The sequence below is a fragment of the Artemia franciscana genome, chromosome 14 (genome assembly GCF_032884065.1).
Source record: "Artemia franciscana chromosome 14, ASM3288406v1, whole genome shotgun sequence".
Classification (NCBI taxonomy): domain Eukaryota; kingdom Metazoa; phylum Arthropoda; class Branchiopoda; order Anostraca; family Artemiidae; genus Artemia; species Artemia franciscana.
In genome coordinates this window covers 5,543,305-5,568,151 of record NC_088876.1, presented here as the reverse complement: position 1 = coordinate 5,568,151, position 24,847 = coordinate 5,543,305, and the positions used below count along the sequence as shown (strand labels likewise).

Sequence of the window (24,847 nt, the reverse complement as noted above, 5' to 3'; positions counted from 1 at the left end):
GTCTTTGCTTCCTGCCTTTAACGTCATCTATCAAACAGTTCGAGGTAACAAACTGTAGTAAGGAGCGACCCGGCTCAATAGTAAACGAAACTCTAAAAAATTGAATTTAGATGCTAAAAGATATATAAAAAAAATTGGATTTTTATGCTGATTTTAAATATATAAGTTTCATCAAATTTAGTCTTTGTCATCAAAATTTACGAGCCTGAGAAAATTTGCCTTATTTTGGGAAATAGGGGGAAACATCCCCTAAAAGTCATAGGATCGTAACGATCCATACACCATCACCATCACCAAACCACACCATCGCATTCAGCGTATCAGAGAACCCTATAGAAAAAATTTCAAGGTCAAATCTACAAAAATGTGGGATTTCGTATTTTTTGCCTGAAGACAAATCACGGGTGCGTGTTTATTTGCTTGTTTGTTTGTTTTTTGTTGTTTTTTTTCCAGGGGTCATCGTATCGACCAAGTGATCCTAGAGTGTTGCAAGAGGGCTCATTCTAACGGAAATGAAAAGTTCTAGTGCCCTTCTTAAGTGACCAAAAATTGGAGACCTTCTTAAGTGACCTCCCACGCTCATTTTTTTCCCAAAGTCAACGGATCAAAATTTTGAGATAGCCATTTTGTTCCGCATAGTCGAAAAATATATTAACTATGTCTTTGGGGATGACTTACCCCCCCACAGTCCCTGGGGGAGGGGCTGCAAGTTACAAACTTGGTTACTGGGAAGTGTACCGACGTTTTCAGGGGGATTTTTTTGTTTGGGTTGGGGTTCAGGGGAGGGGGCTATATGGGAGGATCTTTCCTTGGAGGAATATTTCATGGGGAAAGAGAAATTCAATTAAAAGGGCGGAGGATTTTCTACCATTACTATTAAAAAAAACAATGAAAATATAAACATGAAGTTTTTTTCAATTGAAAGTAAGGAGTAGCATTGAAACTTAAAACGAACAGAGATTATCACGCATATGAGGGGTTCTAAAAATACTTCAGCCTAAAGAGCGAGGTATTTAGGAGGAGATAAATACTTCCCTCTTTATGCTAAATTATTTTTAGTAATTTCAACTATTTATTCTACGGCCTTTCTGATTCAAGGGTCATTCTTAAAGAATTGGGACAAAACTTAAGATTTAGTGTGAAAAGGGAGGTATTAACGAGGGGACAAACCCTCTCATATATATAATCAAAAATATAAGAATATAAAAGTTCGTTACGTATGTTAATTCTTAAGTTACGTATATTTTTTACTAATAAAAACGTTCGTTAAAAATCAAAAGTTCTAGTTGCCTTTTTAAGTATCCGAAAAATTGGAGGGCAACTAGGCCTCCTTCCCCACCCTTATTTCTCAAAATCGTCTGATCAAAACTAAGAGAAAGCCATTTAGCCAAAAAAAAGAATTAATATGCAAATTTCATTTTAATAATTTATGTACGGAGAGCCAAAATCAGACATGCACTAATTCAAAAACTTTCAGAAATTAAATAAAATAAACAAGTTTTTTGAAATGAAAGTAAGGAGCGACATTAAAACTTAAAACGAACAGAAATTACTCCGTATATGAAAGGGGCTTTTCTTCCTCGACACCCCGCTCCTTGCGCTAAAGTTTGATTCTTTCTCGCAACTCTACTTTTTAAAACAATAAAAAACTTTAGCGTAAAGAGTGGGGCGTCGAGGAGGAAAAATCCCTTTCATATACGGAGTAATTTCTGTTCGTTTTAAGTTTTAATGTCGCTCCTTACTTTCATTTCAAAAAACTTGTTTTTTTAATTTAATTTTTATCAAAAACGTATAGCAAATAAAACAATAAAACAGAGAAAAAATCAGGACTAAATTTTCCAAAACCATAAAAAAGTTTGTTTTATATTTTATATGGATTTTAAATACAATACTAATTAAAAACTAATTAATATTTTAAAATTAATGAAATAAAATTAATATGAAATTATTTAATTAAATTATATGTAAGATTGAATTCATTAATTTATGAATATAGCATTAATAAAATTAAACCAAATTAACAAAAAAAAGACTAATTTTAACTAATTAAAAATCCGAACAATAAGACATTAATTAGTGATAAAAATATTTGTAATGAAATCGCTTAATTCTAATATATGTACAGCACGACATGGGAACTGTAAATAAATCTATTATAAATTCTACTACACATTAAAAGATAATGCCAATATTAAGACTAGAAAAGTTGAAGTAATTCCTTTGACATACAGATAACACTCTTCAATCAAATGGATTTAAAACGCATTCCAGGAATAATTGCAAGTTCAAAAAAAATGACTTTTTACACTTGTGTGGCTCATTCGCTTTTCTTTAACATAATCACCTAATCCTAGTTCAGATTAAATAAAAAAAGAAGTTTTTTTAAATGAAAGTAAGGAGCAACATTAAAACTCAAAACAAACAGAAATTGTTACCTATATGAGGGGGTGTTCGCCACCTAGTCAACACTTCGCTCTTTATGCTAAAATTCTAATTTTGTTCCAATTTCTTGAGAATGAGCCCTGAATCACAAAGGCCGTTTAATTAGAATAGATAGCTGTTTTGAAAGTATTAAAAAAAGCTTTAGCGGAAATTGTAGAATTGGGTACACTGGGATTCGAACCCGCGTCCTCTCAAGCAAGAGATCCCGAATCCAGCGCACCAACCCACTCGGCCAGGACGGCGTTCAAGCTATGAAGCTATTAAGCCTTTAAGCTATTATCACGTTTTAAATATAATTTTGTTTTAAAGCGTAATATTTCTGTGTTTATATTTCATATATATTATGTAAATATTTCAATGTATTTAAACATAAGTATATAATTCATTTATTGGTCAGAGGATCCTAATGTAAAGGTTGGAGATTCAAAGTTACTTATAATTTTCATCCTTATGAAGAATAATACCCCTCTTCGTCCACACTGAATTCTGCAGTAGAGATATTGATAAGAGCTTATTGAATAAAAAAAAACTAATCATCCCAAATATTTTATAGTATACTCAAATTTTGTCCAAAACTTAAAGTGCAATCCATCATTTTAATTTTCAAGCAGAATAAAACTGAAAAAGTAGAGCGGTACTAAGCAATTTACAATTACTGATAGATAAATTTTCACAGCAACAATTAAGGGTTTTATGGGGTCAGTACCCCATATTATATTTTGGCTTAGGCCTGGACATGACTTGAAAAACAATCATAAATTATATTAAAATCTAGTTTGTTCTACTGAAAGTAAGGAGCAGTTTTAGAAACTATTTGAACTTAAATTATTCTATATATAGAGGGGGGAGGCGTTTCCTCCTTAACTCTTTGCTTTTTACTCTGAAGTTTGACTTTTTGTCTAAATTTTCCACTTATACTTACTGAAACACAAGGGCCATTGAATTAGAAAAAGAATGTTTCTCACAGCACTACAAATTTTTAGCTTAATGAGCAAGGAGTTGAGGAGGGGGCAGTTCCCCTTATATACAGAATAATTTCAGTACTTTTTAAGTTTTAAAGTTGCATCTTGTTTTAAGTTGAAAAATATTCTTTAATTGTTTAATTAGATTTCATGAAACAGCAGTTTTATGAACACAGTAGTTTTACTAATGCAAAAAAAAAAAAAAAAAATATTTCAAAGCTCTCTGTCTGGTTTTTGATTGGAAGCAAAGCTCAGAGAAAATGATTTTTGAAACGTAATGAAAGAAGTAAGTCAAGTAAAGTACGATTTTTTTAAAATAGAAAAGTAAAGGATTTACAAAAAATACACAAAACAATATCCTATCTATTAAAAATAAGATAGGAATTGATTTCTGAATCATTTTCTCTGAAATCAAAAATCATTTTCTCTGAGCTTTGCTTCCAATCAAAAACCAGACAGAGAGCTTTGAAATATTTTTTTTTTTTTTTTTTTTGCATTAGAAAACTACTGTGTTCATAAAACTGCTGTTTCATGAAATCTAAATAAACAATTAAAGAATATTTTTCAACTTAAAACAAGATGCAACTTTAAAACTTAAAAAGTACTGAAATTATTCTGTATATAAGGGGAACTGCCCCCTCCTCAACTCCTTGCTCATTAAGCTAAAAATTTGTAGTGCTGTGAGAAACATTCTTTTTCTAATTCAATGGCCCTTGTGTTTCAGTAAGTATAAGTGGAAAATTTAGACAAAAAGTCAAACTTCAGAGTAAAAAGCAAAGAGTTAAGGAGGAAACGCCTCCCCCCTCTATATATAGAATAATTTATGTTCAAATAGTTTCTAAAACTGCTCCTTACTTTCAGTAGAACAAACTAGATTTTAATATAATTTATGATTGTTTTTCAAGTCATGTCCAGGCCTAAGCCAAAATATAATATGGGGTACTGACCCCATAAAACCCTTAATTGTTGCTGTGAAAATTTATCTATCAGTAATTGTAAATTGCTTAGTAACGCTCTACTTTTTCAGTTTTATTCTGCTTGAAAATTAAAATGATGGATTGCACTTTAAGTTTTGGACAAAATTTGAATATACTATAAAATATTTGGGATGATTAGTTTTTTTTTATTCAATAAGCTCTTATCAATATCTCTACTGCAGAATTCAGTGTGGACGAAGAGGGGTATTATTCTTCATAAGGATGAAAATTATAAGTAACTTTGAATCTCCAACCTTTACATTAGGATCCTCTGACCAATAAATGAATTATATACTTATGTTTAAATACATTGAAATATTTACATAATATATATGAAATATAAACATAGAAATATTACGCTTTAAAACAAAATTATATTTAAAACGTGATAATAGCTTAAAGGCTTAATAGCTTCATAGCTTGAACGCCGTCCTGGCCGAGTGGGTTGGTGCGCTGGATTCGGGATCTCTTGCTTGAGAGGACGCGGGTTCGAATCCCAGTGTACCCAATTCTTCAGTTTGGGACGGGGGTCAGTGGCGTGACTCTGTAAGCTTAGCCAGAGTCGACCCAGCTCTAAATGGGTACCTGGAGAAATCTGGGGAAGGTAAACAGGAAGGGTGTGCGAAAGCACAGGATGGCTGGCCCCCAACCCCCCACTGTACTTCCTGGCTGAAGGGCCAAGAAACGGAGATCAGCACCGCCGGTACGGACTGTAAAGTCCAATATCCTTTACCTCTTTTTTTAATAGCTTAGACCTATACCACACACCCCAGTCATTTGCAGATCCTGAGGATTTGAAGGAGGTACCTTGGTTCTCCTAAAGCACGGGCATGCTTACTTTAGACCAAGTACCTTAGTTTCGAACAACGTTCATTTTTATTAAAACTTAAAAATTAAGTCACACACAAAAGATGTTTCGAAGAAAAACAACAACTATGTTTTAATTGCTTGCACACCAAGGGGATGCACGAGCGTTAAAGCCCAATTAAAAACTACAAATCTAAATTCCGTCAAAATTCTATTACCCATTGCTAAAATCCTGAATCTGCCACTGATTCTGAAAACCAAATATGAATGAAATCGCGCCTTTGTTCTTAATTTTGAACATAGCTCTTTTTATAAAAAAAAATGTGTATTTTGAACAGAATAGATAATTATGTATACAATTACTTTCAATAAAGGAAAATAAGTGAACTTAAAGACCACTGAAATTCCCAGCGGACTCCAGAAAGTTCGAGGCTCCAGAATAGAGGCCAAAACCAAAAACGGTTGGTAATTCCTTTTAAGGTGAAGCGAATCCTACCATCAATCCTCAGCGAGCTGTGGTATTTGGCTCAGGATCGTCCCTCATGGACTTCGATCCGTTGCTGTCCAATACCCCACTAGACACCAGAGGAGCTACCCAGGTTTAAATACAGATTATGGTTTACTTGAGCTTCAGAAGACAATTATCATTAGTTATTTCCTTCATACTAATACGCTTTGTCCATAAGGGCAGAGGTTTAAGTCCTGGTTTCAGTAGTTATTTGGTTTGGTACTGGGGTCAGTAACGTGACTCTTTAAGCTTAGCAAGAGTCGACCCCGTTTTGAATGGGTAACTGGATAAAAACTAAGGAAGATAAAAAGGAAGGGAGTGCAAAAGCCAAGGATGGCTAACCTGCAACTATTGCACTTCCTGGCTGAAGAGGAATAAAACAGAGGTCAGTACCGCCGCTTTGAACCCTAAAGTCTATTGCCGCATTCTTTCCTTTCTTCACGCTAAAATGGCTCGTTCCTGCACATTCAACCACCAGAAAACTAAATTCCTAGTAGCATTTGCTGCTCCCTAAAGAAATTTTTTGGTGGTCATGATGGCCCGCCTCACCTTTTCCACCTCTGTGTCGGTAGGCAGGAGAGCATAATATTTTATGCTACACGGAGGTATTTTAATTAATTCCTAATTCCCCTAACTTTTTCTACATTTATTTCAAGGCTCATGAGAGTTAGTGATTTATTCATTAATATGCTCTTTTGGCTATCTGCCCCCATCCCCGACAAAACTATTACTGGCAATTCCATATCACCAAACATATTTTCATAACAAATAAAGCGAATCAACTTGGTTGAATCCAGTGCTGCCATCCAGCTCCATTACTTCCTCTGCAACTAGGAAGCACAAAATATAGTTTTTGATACTTTTAAATCGAGTTGCTTCTCATAATTTTGAATTAATCACAAATTGCTCTATTGTCGGGCAAAGTCGTAGGCTGGAGCTATAAATGGCAAACACTAGCACTCTCCTGTGGTACAATCTTCATGGTTACTTCATAGGAATTCTTAATTTAAGTTTGAATGGGCCCTCTACCAATTTTCTGGGACCTTCGTCTTGATACAATAACCACCCGCCCAAAAAAAAACGAATAAACACGCATCCTTGATCTTTCTTCTGAAAAAAAAACAACAAAATTTCGTATTTTTTAGATGGGGGCTTGAAATCTCTTCGATGGGATTTTTTGATATGATGAATCTAGTAAAGTAATTTTCATCAAGATCATTTGCTTTTTTATGGGTGTTTTCCCTCTTTTTTCAAAACTCAAGCAAATTTTCTCAGATTCGTAGCTTTTGGTTAGTAACAAGAAACTGAATGAGTTTTATACAGGGCGACCCAAAAAGATGCGTACCCATATTTTATTCGATAAAAAATCCATTTTTAGCGAATGTCTTTTTTGTTGCAGGACGTGAAAGGTGAACCTATGGATGAGTCTTTTCAGCTATAGTTGCCCCAAAAGTTTTTTGGACCAATCAGCAGAAGATATTCTCGTTGGAGACTTATTTTGCGACAAAATCATGCCAGAGCGTACAGATTCAGTTTCGAAAACGTTTCCATTGTCGCAACTTTCCAACAAAATCAACGATTTTTAGTTGGGTTACGCAGTTTAGAGAGCATGGGACTGTAGTGGACTTTGTCCTAAAACCACAGGAGAATTTATTCAGGCAGGAAAAAGAGGAAAACTTTGCTGCAGTAAGGGACTCAGTGGGACGCAGCCCTAGGAAATCACTGCGTAGACACGGCCAAGAACTCGGAATGACAAGGGAGTGCAAGAACTTACAAGGGATACAAGGACAGAAGAAAACATTGCTGCAGTAAGGGAGTCAGTAGGACGCAGCCCTAGAAATTCAGTGCGTAGGGAGTCACTGTGGCGTGTTCTTACGTTTAATTGAACAGCGAGGGACAGTGTAGTCCCTCGTAGCAATGTTTTCTTCTCTCCTTGCACTCTCTTTTCTGCCTGAATAAGTTCCCCCTGTGGCTTTGAAACTTAAGTCCACTACAGTCCCATGCTCTCTGAACTTCGTAACCCAACTAGCAATCATTGATTTTGGTGGAAAGTTGTGACAATAGAAACATTTTTAAAACTGAGCGTGTACACTCTGGTATGATTTTGTCGCAAAATAGGTTTCTAGGGAGAATATCTTCTGCTGGTTGGTCTAAGAAATTTTCAGTGCAACTAAAGCTGCAAACGATCATCCATAAGTTTACCTTTCACGTTCTGGAACAGAAAAGACATTCGTTAAAAATGGATTTTTTATCGAATAAAATATGGGTTCGCATATTTTTGGGTCGCCCCAAAATATCTCATTGGAAGCTGTTTTGAAGTTTCTATCTCTACCCATTCTGTAGCGTATTCTAAGGCTTAGGAAATTGCATTAAGACAAGTCTATAACAGTCATTATCTTGAGAACAATAATTCTGTCCGCAATTTCGGTTTGAGTCTGATTGTCTTTTGCTCTAACCCCCTGAAAAATTTTCAAAAAATATGGAGAGGTAGGATTATTCTCTGATGAAGCTTTACTAGGAAAAGTTCATTAATTTGTTTTCAAAGTTTATGAATTTCATATCCAGAATTTACATTTTGTTGTGGCTATAATAATTTTCCGTTACGTAATGTAAAATTACGTAACGTGGCTCGAATCTGCTTAGCTCTGTCTACCTTACTTACAAACTCTTAGTTTATGTTAGTGTGGAAGGTTTGACTCTGTAGAACGAAAGAACCATTTTAAGCTTAATTTTAAGCTTTTTATTATTATTTTGAGTGGTTTTCGTTATTAATTTTCATTTGATTTTCTTTTCATTTTGTTTTTATTTATGTTTCATTTTTTATTTGACATAACCTCAAGCTCTATCACACTCTGCCTATTCTCTTTAGAAATAGTCCTTTTTTTGGCTTCCAATGTAGCTCTTTGTCTAGCCACTTAACCCATATCTGCTTTTATCGAGGGAAGGGGGGTAGCAGTGGCGATTCTGGCCTCTTTTGTGCCTGGAGCAAAACCTTGATTATCACCCTTCCCTTGTCTCCCAAAATTTTTCAGGCCAAATTTTAGCAAAATTTCCATTTATTTACAAAATTTATTAACATTCATGGCATCTTGAAATCTGAATCAAGCAAAATTTAGGATTCAGTGTGCTCATTCTGCGATTATGCCTTCTATTTAATGTTAGTAAAATAAAATAAAAAAATGATTACAAAAGTTAGATTATTTATTTTAAATTTGGCACTCCTAAAATCTCTGTATTCGGGGCAAGTGCCCCTTTTTCTCGCCCAAGACCGTCTTTGTGGGGGAGTAAGTATCGTATATTTGAATTGTTCTTTTTTCTTCTTCATTATGTACATTTTTCTGGTTTTAGCTTCTCTTCTTGTTTTTATTCAACTTTTTTGTCTTTAGATATTTTGTTTTATGGTTTTATTCCTCGTTGAAAACACCTTGAAAAATTCGAGTATACTCTCTTCTTTGTTTTCCATTGGACTTAGTTTTAATTGTAATTAATTTAGAATGAATTCCTAATGACTAGAAGCTCATGGATGGAAATTTAGAATGGTGGAAATTTCAGAATACTTGCTAGAAATCACTGTAGAAAAGAAAAGGAATTAATAATCTGTTATAAATAAATGGAATGGCTAACTTCTCTGTGAGTCACAAAGGAGAAGCATTCAAAAATAGTATGAATATATGGAAAAACATACCACAAGTCGAATGGACCATATTTGTGATAAATTCCTGAAATGACAAGTTCTTTATGAGCGATGATGGAGAAGCACATATAAAAAGGACTAACGAAGGGATTAGTCTATCATACCAGTGATAAATACTAGGAATGGACCTACACATGTGCTATGGAGAGACCAAACATGTGATAGATTCCTGGAATTGCAAGTTATTTATGAACAAGGAAGGAGAAATAATTATAGAAAGGATACACGAAGGGAAAGTTCTACCATACCTGTGATAAATACTAGGAATGGACCTACACATGTACTAGAAGTGGAGCACTCATTTGATAAATTCCTAGATTACAAGTTCTTTATGGTCATGGAAAGAGAACCACATTTAAAAAGACACACGAAGGGAATGGTCTACCATACCAGTGATAAATGCTAGGAATGGGCCTAAACATGCTAGGACTGTACCACACATTTGCGCAAATTCTGTCGGTCGGTCCGTCTTTCTGTCCCGGTTTTGCTAGTTTAGGTACTTCCAGGTAAGCTTTGACGATGAAATTTGGGAGGCGTATTAGGGACCACACCAGATTAAATTAGAAATAGTCGTTTCCCTGATTCGATCATCTTGGGGGGGGGGGGTGGACGGTTAATTTGGAAAAATTAGAAAAAATAAGGTATTTTTAACTTACGAACGGGTGATTGGATCTTATTGAAATTTGATATTTAGAAGGATATCGTGTCTTAGAGCTCTTATTTTAAATCCCGACCAGATACGATGACATTGGGGGGGGGGGGGTTGAAGCAGGGGCGGGTCCAGCCTTTCGTTCTAGGGGGGGGGGGGCGATTCTTACCGAAAACAGTGGAGGTAGTGTCCTTTTCGTCGGCCACAAGGCTGACTTTATTTTTCACGTTTTAAGTTTTCCTGGCGGTCTCTTGTTTAACGAAAAGATGGTTTTCATATATTACAATAAGGATTACAAAAACTGTACTTGATCAACTGTCAACTGTTTACAAGCAAAATTCAAGCTTCCTGGCTCCACTGTTCGCAAACCTGTCGATTACTCTGTCAATGCTGATATCGATGTCGATATTACACGAATGTCGATATACAAAAGCTAAATAAAAAAGACGTTAAAACCCTATTTACTTTCAACAAGAAATCATCTATGGATCGACTAGACGCAGTTAAAACAGTATCATCCGCAAAAGTTGCAATAAAAAACTCAGGTAAGTACAAACGCATTGAATCGCCATACACAAGGTAAAGAAGTGGTCCCAAGACAGACCCTGGGGTATACTACACTTCAGTTGAAAAGGGGGGGAGGGGCGGAATATCATTTAATACAACTTGAAGAGGTCTACCAATAAAAAAACTATCAAACCACTTCATATAATTACCATGAACTCCAAGGGATTGTCTACGTTAGAGTAAAATTTTAAAATCCACTGTATCAAACGCTTTTCTCAAATCAATAAAAATAGTCAAAGGAACTTCACCACGTACAAAGCATTTATTAACAGTATCATAGAGGAAATGCACGGTGTCTGACGTCTAGTGACCTTTCCTAAAGCCGAAGTGGGTTTCACTTAATATCCCCTTTTTGTAAGGTAATCGTAAACCCTTGTATCAAAATGTGTTCAAATAATTTTGAAAATAGGGTTAGGATTGATACGGGTCTGTAATTTCCAATATCTGGTTTAGAACCACCTTTGTGAAAGGGGGTGACTTTGGCCCCTTTTAAGTGCACCAGGGAATGCGCCGGTCTGGAGAGAAAGATTGATTATGTGGACGAGGCATGGTAGTAAATAATACATCACTGATTTGAAAATCTTAAGATTGACGCCATCTGTCCCTGCTGAATTAGATTTGTTTGTTTTCACAACCTTCAGAAATTCGTCTCTAGTACACAGCTGAAATTCAATCTCACTTCAAGTTCCTCTATCTTCCAAAAATTCATTGTCCAGGAAATCATCATTAGAATTCATCAGCCCATCAGCCTGTATATTTTGGCCAATGCTTGAAGAAAGTTCAGCAAATCTATTAGTATAAGTCGTTTCATTGTTAACAGATTCTCCTTGAATCAGTAGCGAATTAGATGGAGCTTCTTTCTTTCTTGGGAACTTTATTCTTTTTTAGCTTTTCTTCTTATCGAGTTCACTTTATTGCGTATTATTCCATTTTTCGGCACACTCACTATTTAAATAATCCACATATAATTGATTTCTTAAGTCTGACGCTTCAAGAATGTCCGCAATTATGCAGGGCTTCCTGTGCTCATCCTTGTGTGGTTTCAAAAATTTCAGTGGGCAAGTCTTATCATATAGTGGCTGTACGATCCCCATCATGCGATCAAATGGACCAGAAGCGTCATCATTCATATCTAAAGCTTCACTAAAATCAATGCTGCTTAATTCTTCACCAAACCTCTGTAATTTTTTTTTTTTAAAGACAGAGTCTTTACATTTTTTATTCGACCACAAGATACCGTTGCGATAACTGGGAAATAATTCGAACAAGGGTATAGAACCACATCAGCATAACTACGGTCCAGATACTTAGAACCAATAGAAATAGTATCTATGAGAGTGGCTAAATGACTTGTAACACGTGTTGGGATGTTCATAAGGGGGAAAAGATCACGAGTAATCATCAAGTTAAAATAATCAAGATTCAATCAATTCAATGAAAGAAGATCAAAGTTGAAATCACCCATACAAATAAAATCCAGACCTATCCGAGACGCTGCACTTGCAATTTGATCAAACCCACACTCAAATTCTTCCCAACTAGCACTCGGTGGCCTATACACAATACTAATCAAAAGTTTCCCACTTCCCAATTTTAATTCCAGACTAAGACTTTCAAACTTACCCTCTGAGAGAGTCATCCTGACTCAGAAAACTTGAACATATACCAATAAAACTAATTTTTCCTTGAGAATCAGAGAGAAATCGCTGTATATCCTCATAACAAGTAGTAAGATGGGAATTTCAGGTACGTAAATGCAACAAATTAGTTTCCTTTGGGTTTAATTGCAGATTTTGAACACGAGCACTGTTTCTTAACTGTTGAAGTCTTATTTGGTTCATACATGGTCAAGATCTGTTGCTATTGTTGCCGACAAAACCTCTTCTAGCCAAAAAGATCTGTTAATCAAATCAAGTATAGACTCAGTAACAGTAAATAAATACACGAACCAAACAAATCTCTCTAAACGAAAAGAAAACAAGTAAAAAAAAAAATGGAAGACTGAGAATCAACAATTTTTGAGAATAATAATGAAAATAGCAAATATAGTGAAAAATACACGAACCAAACAAATCTCTCTAAATGACAAGGAAAGAAGTAAGAAACAAAGATACAGTACTTAGAATCGACAGTTTTTGAGAATCATAATAAAAATAACAAAAATAGCGAAAAAGTAGTAAGAAAAAAATAAATAAGAAAAAAGCAGTACAAGAGAAAGAAACAAAACGGCGAAAGCAACACAAATACTATTTCAAATCCATTCCCCAAAAGATCTTAATTTCCCCGCAGACGTTTCACCTGGCGACTTCACTAGTTTGTTGCCGCGGTCAGTCCAAATATGGTTGACACCGAACCGATCCCTTGCGGCATTTAGCAAATCAACTCCTGGCTTTTGTTTCAGACCGTTGAAAACAAGACTGTCCAAGATATTTTCCTGATTCATATCGTCAAGCTTGACTTTTTAATTCAATTTTTTTAATTCAATTCTCCAGATTAAGGGTTTGGATTCTACATGGTTTCAGCTCTCGTTCAATACGGTCTAAGATGGGATTGAACTCCAGTGACACACAATTGTACAACTCATTAATTAAAGTCTCAACAGAGTCGTTAAGAGCAAATTGTGCTCTCGCGCCATATTTTGAAGAAACCTGACGAGATATCTCTGAAACAATAAAATCTCGAGTTTTCTCTAACTCCTGTTTCTGTAGCGGAAATTCATGCAAATAAAGCAGACTGTGAACCGGGTAATGCAGCAGCAAATGAAGCAGACGCTCAAGATCATCTTTGATCTTGAACCGATTGGAGTGAAAACGCTCAACCCCAGTCGGTGGTTAGCGGTGATATTTTCATAATTACCCTATAAGTTGTTTATACTAGTCTTCTTTTTTTCTTCCAAATCTAATAAACATCTTTATACTTTAAAAAAATTAATGCTTGAAAACATTTTTTTTTCTTTCAGTGCATCTAGTTCTTGTTTGGTCTCTATGCTGTTTTTAATCGCTGCTTTGTTTTATCGCATTCCTTTCTCTTTCTTTATTATTATTTAATCTTTTCGGTTTTTTATGGCACTTGGTATTAACCAAGTGACATATAGCAATCGCCAATTCTGTCGGTCTGTCTGTCTGTTGGTCCCGGTTTTGCTACTTTAGGCACTTCCAGGTAAGCTAGGACGATGAAATTTGGCAGGCGTATCAGGGACGTGACGTTTTCCCAATTTGACCATCTGGGGGGGGGGTGTTCGGCCGGTTAATTCGGAAAAAATTGAAAAAATGAAGTATTTTTAACCGGATCTGATGACATTGGGGGGAGTTGGAGGGGGAACCTAAAATCTTGGAAAACAGAGTGGAGGGATCGGGATGAAACTTGATGGGAAAAATAAGCACAAGTCCCACATACATGATTGACATCATGTATATACATGATTAACTTACGAACCGGTGATCGGATCTCAATGAAATTTGATGTTTAGAAGGATATTGTGTCTTAGAGCTCTTATTTTAAATCCCGACCTGATCTGGTGACATTGGGGGGGGGGAGTTGGGAGGCGGAAACCTAAAACTTGGAAAACACTTAGAGTAGAGGGATTGGGATGAAACTTGGTGGGAAAAATAAACAAAAGTGCTAGATACATGATTGACATAAACGGAACGGATCCGCTCTCTTTGGGATAGTTGGGGGGGGGGTATTTCTGAAAAATTAGAAAAAATGAGGTATTTTTAACTTACGAACAGGTGATCGGATCTCAATGAAATTTGATATTTAGAAGGATATCGTGGCTCAGAGCTCTTATTTTAAATCCGACTAGATCTGGTGACCTTGGGGGGCGGGGGTGAGTTAGGAGGGGGAAACCTAAAACTTGAAAATCAATTAGAGTGGAGGGATCGGGATGAAACTTGGTGGAAAAAATAATCACGAGTCCTAGATACATGATTAACGTAACCGGAACGGATCCGCTCTCTTTGGGGTAGTTGGGGGAGGGGTTAATTCTGAAAAATTAGAAAAAATGAGGTATTTTTAACTTACGAACGGGTTATCAGATCTCAATGAAATTTGATATTTAGAAGGATATCGTGTCTCAAAGCTCTTATTTTAAATCCTGACTGGATCTGGTGACGTTGGGGGAAGTTTGGGGTGGGGGAACCTAAAATCATGGAAAACGCTTAGATTGGAGGGATCGGGATGAAACTTGGTGGGAAAAATAAGCAGAAGTCTTACATACGTGACTTAAATAATTGGAACGGATCCAATCTATAGGGGGGGGGTTAATTCTGAAAAATTAGAAATAATGACGTATTTTTAACTTACGAAGGAGTGATCGGATCTTCATGAAACTTCATATTTAGAAGGACCTCGTAACTCAGATCTGTTATTTTAAATCTCAACCGGATCAAGCGTAATTGGGGGGGCATGGAAATCTTAGAAAATACTTAAAGCGGTGAGATCAGGATGAAACTGGATGGGAAGAATAAAAATCTGTCTAAGATACGTGACTGACATAACCGGATCGGATCTGCTCTCTTTGGTGGAATTGGAGGGGGGGGGGGGGTAATTTTAAAAATTGAGGTATTTGTAACTTACGAAAGGGTGACCAGATCTTAATGAAATTTGATATTTAGAAGGATCTTGTGCTTTAAAGTTCTTATTTTAAATTGCGACCAGATCCTGTGACGTTGGGGGGAGTTGGAGGGGGAAATCGGAATTCTTGGAAAACGTGAAAATTGGGGTATTTTTATCTTACGAATAGATGATCGGATCTTAATGAAATTTGATTTTTAGAAAGAATTCATGTCTCAGAGCTCTTATTTCAAATCCTGACCAGATCGTTTGATATTGGGGGGAGTTGGAGGGGGAAATCTTGGAAAAACACTTGGAGTGTAGGAATCGGGATGAAGCTTGGTGGATAGAATAAACAAATGTCCTTGATACGTGATTGACAGAATCGTACTGGATTGGCTCTCTTTTGGGGAGTTAGGGGGAGGGATTCAGTGATTTGGCGAGTTTGGTGCTTCTGGACGTGCTAGGACGATGAAAATTGATAGGCGTGTCAGGGAGCTGCACAATTTGACTTGATAAAGTCGTTTTCCCAGATTCGACCATCTGGGGGGCTAAAGGGAGAGGAAAAATTAGAAAAAATTAGGTATTTATAACATACGAGTGGGTGATCGGATCTTAATGAATTTTGATATTTAGAAGGACATCGTGACTCAGAGCTCTTATTTTAAATCCTGACCGGCATTAAGCCTCTTATTTTCCTTTTTAAATCAATCTATTGATTCATAGAATTTTGTTAGAGCCCATACCATATGATCTCTTGGCTCTTAGCTCTTCTCGCCTCGTCACAAGTGCCATATGAGCTCTTAGCTCTTGTTATTCTTCTCTAATCTTATACAATTATTGGGTTGGAGTAGATTGACGTAGAGGAGGAGCTTACGTAACTATGTCGGCTTTTAGCGGCTTGGTGAGTGAGCGGCTGCACTTATCTCGGGTGGCTGCAGTCAGCTGTTAGTAGTAGTGGCAGCAGTAACAGTTTTTAGATTTTGCACTTTCTAACAAATCTAACAAATAAAAATTAATCTAAACAAATCGTTTATTCTAAACAAATTCTTTTATATTATTTATATTTTTTTAATGATATATGATATTCCCTCGATCATACCTGGAAACAGGGCTTACTTGCTAATGACAATACTCGAGAATATTTGTAAAGTAATGTAGATGGCATCATAGCACATCTGTTTATACAGGGCACTGGTGAATTCATTACTTGCTAAAACTGTTATGTTATGAAAAAAGCTAATAAGATAGATGGGAAAAAACCTGAGGACAATTTTTGGCTTTATGCTCCCGCACTACCAATTATATACTCATGCTCCAATTATCAACTACAATCCTCCGCAACTTAGAAAAGACTCCGCCAAAATTTGGTGAATTATAAGAAAAATATATGAAATAATAGTAAAAATAAAAAATTTGTGTTTTGTGTGTGTGGGGGGGGGGCATTCTTTATAATTAAATTTTGACGCCCAAAATAAACATACTCATCAACATTTTCAACAATATGAGCCTGTACACAAGGAGGAATCATTTGCATTAGAAGAAGGAAAAATTAATGTGTTAAAAATGCACTTTTTTCGTTTTTTGTCTTCCTTTCGCGCCAGGAAAATTACTCTGAACATATCCCATGTTAATACAAACTTGGTGTTTGTAGCAATATTTCTTTCTGAATGTTGGAATAGATTGGGGTGGCGGAGGACCGTCCGTAGCGGTATTGGACTAAGGAAGCTTGGCGCCACAGTGAGTTGTTAGTAATAGTTGTATTATCTTGCATTCTTGGGATATAGACTGTATTTTTTTTTCAGGTCTTCTACAATCAATTGTATTTTTAAATTTCCATATTTTAAGTTTTGCGTCTTTTATTTTTTGATTACATCTATGTTTTTTCAGAATCAATTTTACCATTTGGGAGATGAGTGAAAAGTGCGAACGTAAGCTGACTCATTTGGATTTTGAAGACAAAGTTTGTCTACATCCCACTGCTGATGGATACTATGACCACATTATTTGCACTTCACACCTTCAAGCTATGGCTTTTGCTCAGTGTAAGTTTCATTAGTTATTATATTATTACCTTAGGCTAAGCCTAGTAAACTTTGATATGCTACAGAGGAAAAGACGTTGTTTCTACGAAAAAAACTTAAATTTAAAGTTCTAGGGAAAGAACAGACGTTTTTCTCGGATGTTTTACAAACGACTTTTTTCAAGAGGCTGAATTTGCAGTTCTGTAGAACAAATAGATGTTTTTTTCTTGTTCTTTTTTTTTATTAAAAGTTGAATTTTACAGTTCTATGGAAAGTCTCATACGTTATATTGGCTTTTTTGACGTAAAGCTGAATTTACAATTTTACAGAAGGAATAGCTGTTTCTCTCAGACGTTTTAAAGATTTTTTTTTGCTAAGCTGAATTTTACACTGACTACTTTTTTTCCAACTTTTTAAAGACGTTTTTCTTTTCACGCAAGAACTCGTTCCGCGGATGAAAGATACTGGAAGCACAATTTTACAGAAAGAACTGTCGTTTTACTGGCATTTTTACGAAAAGCTGAATGTTACAGTTTTACAGATAGAACAGACGTTTTACTCGCATTTTTAAAAAAACTGAATTTTACAGTTTTACAGAACGAACAGACATTTTACTGGCATTTTTACAAAAAGGTGAATTTTACGGTTTTACAGAAAGAAGAGACGTTTTACTAACATTTTCACACAGAGCTGAATTTTATAGTTTTGTAGAAAGAAAAGACGTTTAACTGGCATTTTTACAAAAAGCTGAATTTTACAGTTTTACAGAAAGAAGAGACGTTTCACTAGCACTTTTATAAAGAGCGGAATTTTACAGTTTTTACTGAAAGACAGACGTTTTACTGGCATTTTCACACAGAGCTGAATTTCGTAGGTTTGTTGAAAGAATGAATAGTCATTTTACTGGTATTTTTCCAAAAAGCTGAATTTTACAGTTTTACTGAAAGAATAGACGTTTTACTAGCATTTTTATAAAGAGCGGAATTTTACAGTTTTACAAACAGAACAGATGTTCTACTGGCATTTTTACAAAAGTGGTATTTTATAGTTTTATAGAAAGAAAATCTTAAATTCAGCTTTTTGTAAAAAAAAAAAAAGGCCAGTAAAACGCCTGTCCTTTTTGTAAAATAGTAAAATTCAGCTTTTTGTAAAAAGGCCAGTAAATAATCTGTTAATTCTGTAAAACTGTAAAATTTAGCTTTTTGTAAAAATGCCAGTAAGACGTGGGTTCTTTCTGTAAACCTGTAAAATTCGGCTTTTTTCTTTAAAATGTCAGTAAAACGTCCGCTCTGTAAAACTGTAAAATTCAGCTTTTTGTTGAAAAAAAAAGGCCAGTTAAACGTCTGTTCTTTCTGTAAAACTGTAAAATTTAGCTTTTTGTAAAAAGGCCAGTAAATGGTCTGTTCTTTCAATAAAACTATAAAGCTCAGCTTTTTGTACAAATGCCAGTAAAGCGTCTATACTTGCTTTAAACTTGTAAAATTCAGTTTTTTGTAAATTGGCCAGTAAAACGTTTGTTCTTTCTGTTAAACTGTAAAAATTTGGATTTTACAGTTTTACAAAAAGAACAGATGTTTTACTGACATTTTTATTCAGTTTTTCGTAAAAAGGTCAGTAAAAAGTCTGTTCTTTCTGTAAAACTTTAGAATTAAGATTTTTGTAAAAAGGCCAGTTCTCTCCAAAACCGTGAAATCCTTTAAAATTCTGAAAAACATGTAAAATTCCGTATTTTCATAAAAATACCACTAAACGTCTGTTGTTTCGGTAAAAATGTAAAATTTAGCTTTTTGTAAAAAGGCTAGTGAAACGTCTGTTCTTTCTGTAAAACTGTAAAATTCAGCATTTTCATAAAAATGCCAGTAAACGTTTGTTGTTTCGGTACATATATAAAATTCAGCTTTTTGTAAAAATGCCGGTACATCGTCTGTTCTTTCAGTAAAAATAAAAAATTCAGCTTTTTGTAAAAAAAAGGCCAGTAAAACATCTCTTCTTTTTACTCATATTTTTACAAAAAACTGAATTTTACTGGTTTACAGAAAGAATAGACGTTTTACTGGTAATTTTACAAAAATCTGAATTTTATAGTTTTACGGAAAGAACAGACGGTGTATCACAGAAATTTTACAGTTTTACAGAAAGAACAAACGTTTTACTGGCATTTTTACATAAAGCTGAATTTTAAAGTTTTACAGAAAGAACAGACGTTTTACTGCATTTTGCATTTTTACAGAAAGAATAGACGTTTTACTGGCCTTTTTACAAAAAGCTTGATTATAATGTATTACAGAAAGAACTGATGTTCTACTGTTAAATTTTACAAAAAGTTGAATTTTACATTTTATAGAAAAAATAGACTTTTTATAGTTTTACTGTTTTATAGAAAAACAGACGTTTTAATGGCCTTTTTACAAAAAGTTAAATTTTACAGTTTTACAGAAAAAACAGACGTTTCACTGGATTTTTGACAAAAAGCTGAATTTTACAGTTTTACAGAGAGAACCGACATTTTACTGCTCTTTTTACAGAAAACTTACCTTTTTATGAAAAGCTGAATTTCACAGTTTTCAAACAGTTCGTGGTAACGAACTGTAGTAAGGAGCGACCCGGCTCAATAGTAACCAAAAGTCTAAATAATTTTGGTACCAATAGCTACATCAAAAGAATCGCATTTTAATGCTGATTTTAAATATATAAGTTTCATCAATTTTAGTCTTACCCATCAAAAGTTACGAGTCTGAGAAAATTTGCTTTATTTTTGAAAATAGGGGGAAACACCCCCTAAAAGTCATAGAATCTTAACAAAATTCACACCATCAGATTCAGCGTATCAGAAAACCCTACTGTAGAAGTTTCAAGCTCCTATCTACAAAAATGTGGAATTTTATATTTTTTGCCAGAAGGCAGATCACGGATGCGTGTTTATTTGTTTTTTTGTTTTTTTTTCCAGGGGTGACCGTATCGACCCAGTTGTCCTAGAATGTTGCGAGAGGGCTCATTCTAACGGAAATGAAACGTTCTAGTGCCCTTTTTAAGTGACCAAAAAATTGGAGGGCACCTAGGCCCCCTCCCACGCTAATTATTTTCGTGAAGTCAACGGATCAAAATTCTGAGATAGCCATTTTATTCAGCGTAGTCGAAAAACCTTATAACTATGTCTTTGGGGACGACTTACTCCCCCATAGTCCCCGTGGGAGGGGTTACAAGTTCAAAACTTTGACCAGTGCTTACATATAGTAATGGTTATTGGGAAGTGTACAGGCGTTTTCAGGAGGATTTTTTGGTTGGAGGCAGGGGTTGAGAAGAGGGGAATATGCCGAGGAATTTGTCATGGGGGAAGAAAATTTCCATGAAGGGAGCGCAGGATTTACTAGCGTTACTTAAAAAAAAACAGTGAAAAAGTTTTCTTTTTCAGCTGGGAGTAAGCAGCAGAATTAAAACTTAAAACGAACAGAAATTATTATCCATATGAGGGGCTCACCTCCTCCTAATACCTCGCTCTTTACGCCAAAGTATTTTTAGTAATTTCAACTATTTATTCTGCGGCTTTTGTGATTCAGGAACAAATAGTTTGGTTACATGCACCCTTTTTCGCAGTCCAAATTTTGACAAAAATCTCGTCTACAAGCGAAACTACCTGAAATAAATGCGAAAGTATATTTATAGCCATGGAAAAAGATTTTGGACATAAAAAGCAGGTAAAAAATTAATCATTTTCAAAATAGAAATTACAAACCATTTTGTATGACGTTCCTTGTTTTCGCCTTACTTTTCTTGTTAATAATTATAAACATTTGAGAATTTCGGGTGGAATTTTAGATCTTGACTGAATCTCTCCTAACTTTTGGTCTGATTTATAATCAGAAAAATTTTTGAAGAGCTTCTAAGTTTAAGAGGTGGATATCTCCCGCCTCTTTGAATGAAGCTTCGTTTTGTTATAGTTTTCTAACTATGTTTCGGAATTGATAAATACCCTGCTTTCTATAATGTACAGGCTATGCGAAACCAAATGTTATACTCATTTTCTTTTTATGATGAAACTGTAACAACTTCCTGGCATCAAATTAGCAGTTCATACTGAATTCTTTGTTGCTAAATTAGAGAAGATGATAAGTTTGAACTGTTAAAGGTATTAACTTGAATATTAAGTTTCAACTTTCTAGGCATACTGAGGGGATGTCGAACTCACATTAAAGGTGTAGCGAAAATTCCTATATTCTTCATTGAAAGCGCTAGTAATCCTAAAAGCAAAGGGAATATATAATTAGTTTGTTTGTCCTAGTTATATTGAAATATATTAGATAGGCTTTGAAGTATTTATTTTTGTCCGTTTTAAGTTTCAACTTTGCTCTTTACTTCCCTCAGAAAAACTTAGTTTTTCAAATTAATCTTCGTTCGGTTTTGATTAAAATTTAATGTAGAAACAACACTGCCATGATCTTTCTTATTCATACGGAATAATGTAAGTTCGTTAATGTGACTCTTTCTCTCAATTCTACTTTATTAAACAGTAAAAACTTTAGCGTGAAGAGCGGGGCGCTGAGAAGGGAACATCCCTTTTCATACACTGTCCATTAAGTTTTAATATTGCTCTTTACTTTCAGTTAAAAAATTAGTTTTTTTTAATTTAATATCTAAGCGTTTTTTAATTAATGTATATTTGATTTTGGCTCTCCGCACATAAATTATAAAAATGAAATTTGCATATTAATTTTTTTTTTTTTGGCTAAGTGGCTTTCTCTTAGTTTTGATCAGACGATTTTGAGAAAAAAGGAGTGGGGGAAGAGGCCTAGTTGCCCTCCAATTTTTGGTTACTTGAAAAGGTAACTAGAACTTTTAATTTTTAACGAACGTTTTTATTAGTAAAAAATATACGTAACATACGAATTAACTTACGAAACGAACTTCTTTATTCGTATATTTTTATTATGAATATGAGGGGGTTTGTCCCCTCGTTACTACCTCCCTCTTTACACTAAAGCTTAAATTGTTTCCCAATTTCTTAAGAATGACCCCTGAATCAGAAAAGCCGTAGAATAAACAGTTGAAATTACTAAAAACACTTTAGCGTAAAGAGCGAGGTATTTAGGAGGAGAAGAGCCCCTCATATGCGTAATAATCTCTGTTCGTTTTAAGTTTTAACGCTGCTCCTTACTTCCAGTTGAAAAAACTTTTCTTATTTATTTTTTCATTGTTTTTGTTTTATACTAATGCTAGAAAATCCTGCGCCCCCTTCATCGAATTTCTCTTCCCCCATGACATATTCCTCCAAGGAAAGATCCTCCCACATAGCCAACTCCCCTCGCCCCCCCCACCAAACCAAAAAAATCCCCGTGAAAACGTCTGTACACTTCCCAATAACCATTATTGTATGTAAACACTGGTCAAAGTTTGCAACTTGCAGCCCCTCCCTTGGGGACTGTGGGGGAGTAAGTAATCCCCAAAGACAATTATTGTGTTTTTCCACTATGCTAAACAAAATGGCTATCTCCAAATTTTGATCCGTTGACTTTTGGAAAAAATGAGCGTGGGAGGAGACCTAAGTGCCCTCTAATTTTTTGGTCTCTTAATAAGGGCACTAGAACTTTTTATTTCCGTGAGAATGAGCCCTCTTGCGACATTATAGGACCACTTGGTCGATACGATGACCCCCTGAAAAAAAAAAAAAAAAAATGCATCTGTGATTTGTTTTCTGGCAAAAATTAGAAGTTCCACATTTTTGTAGATAGGAGTTTGAAACTTTTACAATAGGGTTCAATTACAATAGGGTGTGGTTTTCGTTAAGATTCTATGACTTTTAGGGGTGTTTTCCCCTATTTTCTAAAATAAGGCAAGTTTTCTCAGACTCGTAACTTTTGATGAGTAAGACTAAATTTGATTAAATCTATATATTTAAAATCAGTATAAAAATCCGATTCTTGTAATGTGTCTTTTAGTATCAAAATTCTGTTTTTTTAAAGTTTCGTTTACTTTTGTGTCGGGTCGCTCCTTACTACAGTTCGTTACCACGAACTGTTTGAAAATATGGGTACTGGGCGCTTGTCTACTTTTTTTTGTTGAGGAAAAAGGAGACATAGGCCATAAAATCAAACAACTTTAAATTCATTCAGAATAGTTGAATTTAATTTATACCGCTGAAAAGAATATAAAAAGTTGGTTTAGAAAATGTTCCTTTTCTATCCGTTAGCCCCATTCGTCAGACAGCCAAAGCCAACAAACTTTTTTTCGTTTTTTGGCTCTCCTGAAAAGTTGCAAAAATAGAAAATGCCGCACTTTTAATTATCACAGCCTCCCTGTGAAACAAGTTTTTAAAAATATCTTTAACTCAGGGATGAAATCAACCAACCAACTGTGTAATAGTCTGAGCTAATTTCTATTGAGATTCCATCAAGTTGTCTTTTTGGAGGTGTTTACTGTGTTTTATAAATAAATAATAAAAAAAAACTCCCTGGTCGTAGGTTTTGATCGATCACATTAAATTCCTGAATTTTTAAATACTTTTCATCAACATAAAAATCAAATTCTTTCGATGTATAAATTGTTATCACATTTCATTCTTTTTAGAATTTTGTTTACAATTGAACCGAATTGATGCCTATTAACAATACATTACCACAAACGCTTTCATAATAGTCATTTAAAGTATCAGTAAAACACCTCTTTTCTTATTTTTTTTTTATTAAGAAATTTTGATTTTTTAGACCCATGTAACAAAAGGAGTCGTTACTTTTGTTATTTGGAAAACACCAGAAATATTAGATTTATTTTCCATTTTAAAGAAGCACTAGGTATTTCTTGTATTAGTCAAGGTATAAAGATCGCCGTCAACGTTTTTAAATATCGGTATATATAATTTTAGATACTATTAATTGAGTAATATATAGTGAGAGATAATGAATTATTTCTTTTTTATTACCAGTTAATAAACAAGACTAGGTTACCTGGATGTAAAATTTTATTGAAAATTACATTTTCTTTTGACTGTATGTGTAATTGTTTAACAACGTATTGTGTCGTGTTGATGTCCCTATTAATTAGCAAACATATCAGTAATATTTGGAGCTTCATTGAAGAGGCGGGAGATATCCACCTCTTTATCACAGAAGCCCTTCAAAAATTTGTTACGTAATAGGATAAGCATGTCTATGAAACTCGCAATGATTTATATTTATTAGCAAGAAAAGTAAGGCGAAAAAAGGAAACGTCATACGAACTGGCTTTTAGTTTATATTTTACAAATATTTTAATTTTTAACCAGTTTTATATTTCCGAAATCTTTTTTGAAAGCTATAAATATATTTTCGTATTTAGTTAAGGTAATTTTGCTTGTAGACATGTTTGTTGTCAAAATTTGGACCACGAAAAAAGATGCATTTAACCAAATTATTTGTTCTGTTTGCTACTAGGGTCGCATGTCAATTTCTGGTGTATTCAGGAACAGTTTCAGAATCTATGCCTGAGTGTTAACCTAGCACAGATTGATTACTTCATATATATATATATATATATATATATATATATATATATATATATATATATATATATATATATATATATATATATATATATATATATATATATATATATATACATATATATATATCAAATCCCCCTCAAATCCAGGCCAAATATAACAGGAGATGGGAGAGTGGATAAACAGTATCGG

At 34.6% G+C, this 24,847-nt stretch overlaps 1 protein-coding gene across 2 annotated transcripts in view; it reads left to right on the top strand.

Annotated features, from left to right (window-relative positions):
• Window positions 1-24,847, top strand: part of LOC136035223 (UDP-N-acetylglucosamine transferase subunit ALG13-like) — a 100,667-nt gene that overhangs the window by 38,904 nt on the left and 36,916 nt on the right. For both annotated transcript variants that reach the window (XM_065716842.1, XM_065716841.1), the window contains exon 3: window positions 17,051-17,205. In XM_065716842.1, coding sequence (XP_065572914.1) covers window positions 17,051-17,205 — 155 coding nt within the window. The remainder of the gene's footprint in view (window positions 1-17,050; window positions 17,206-24,847) is intronic.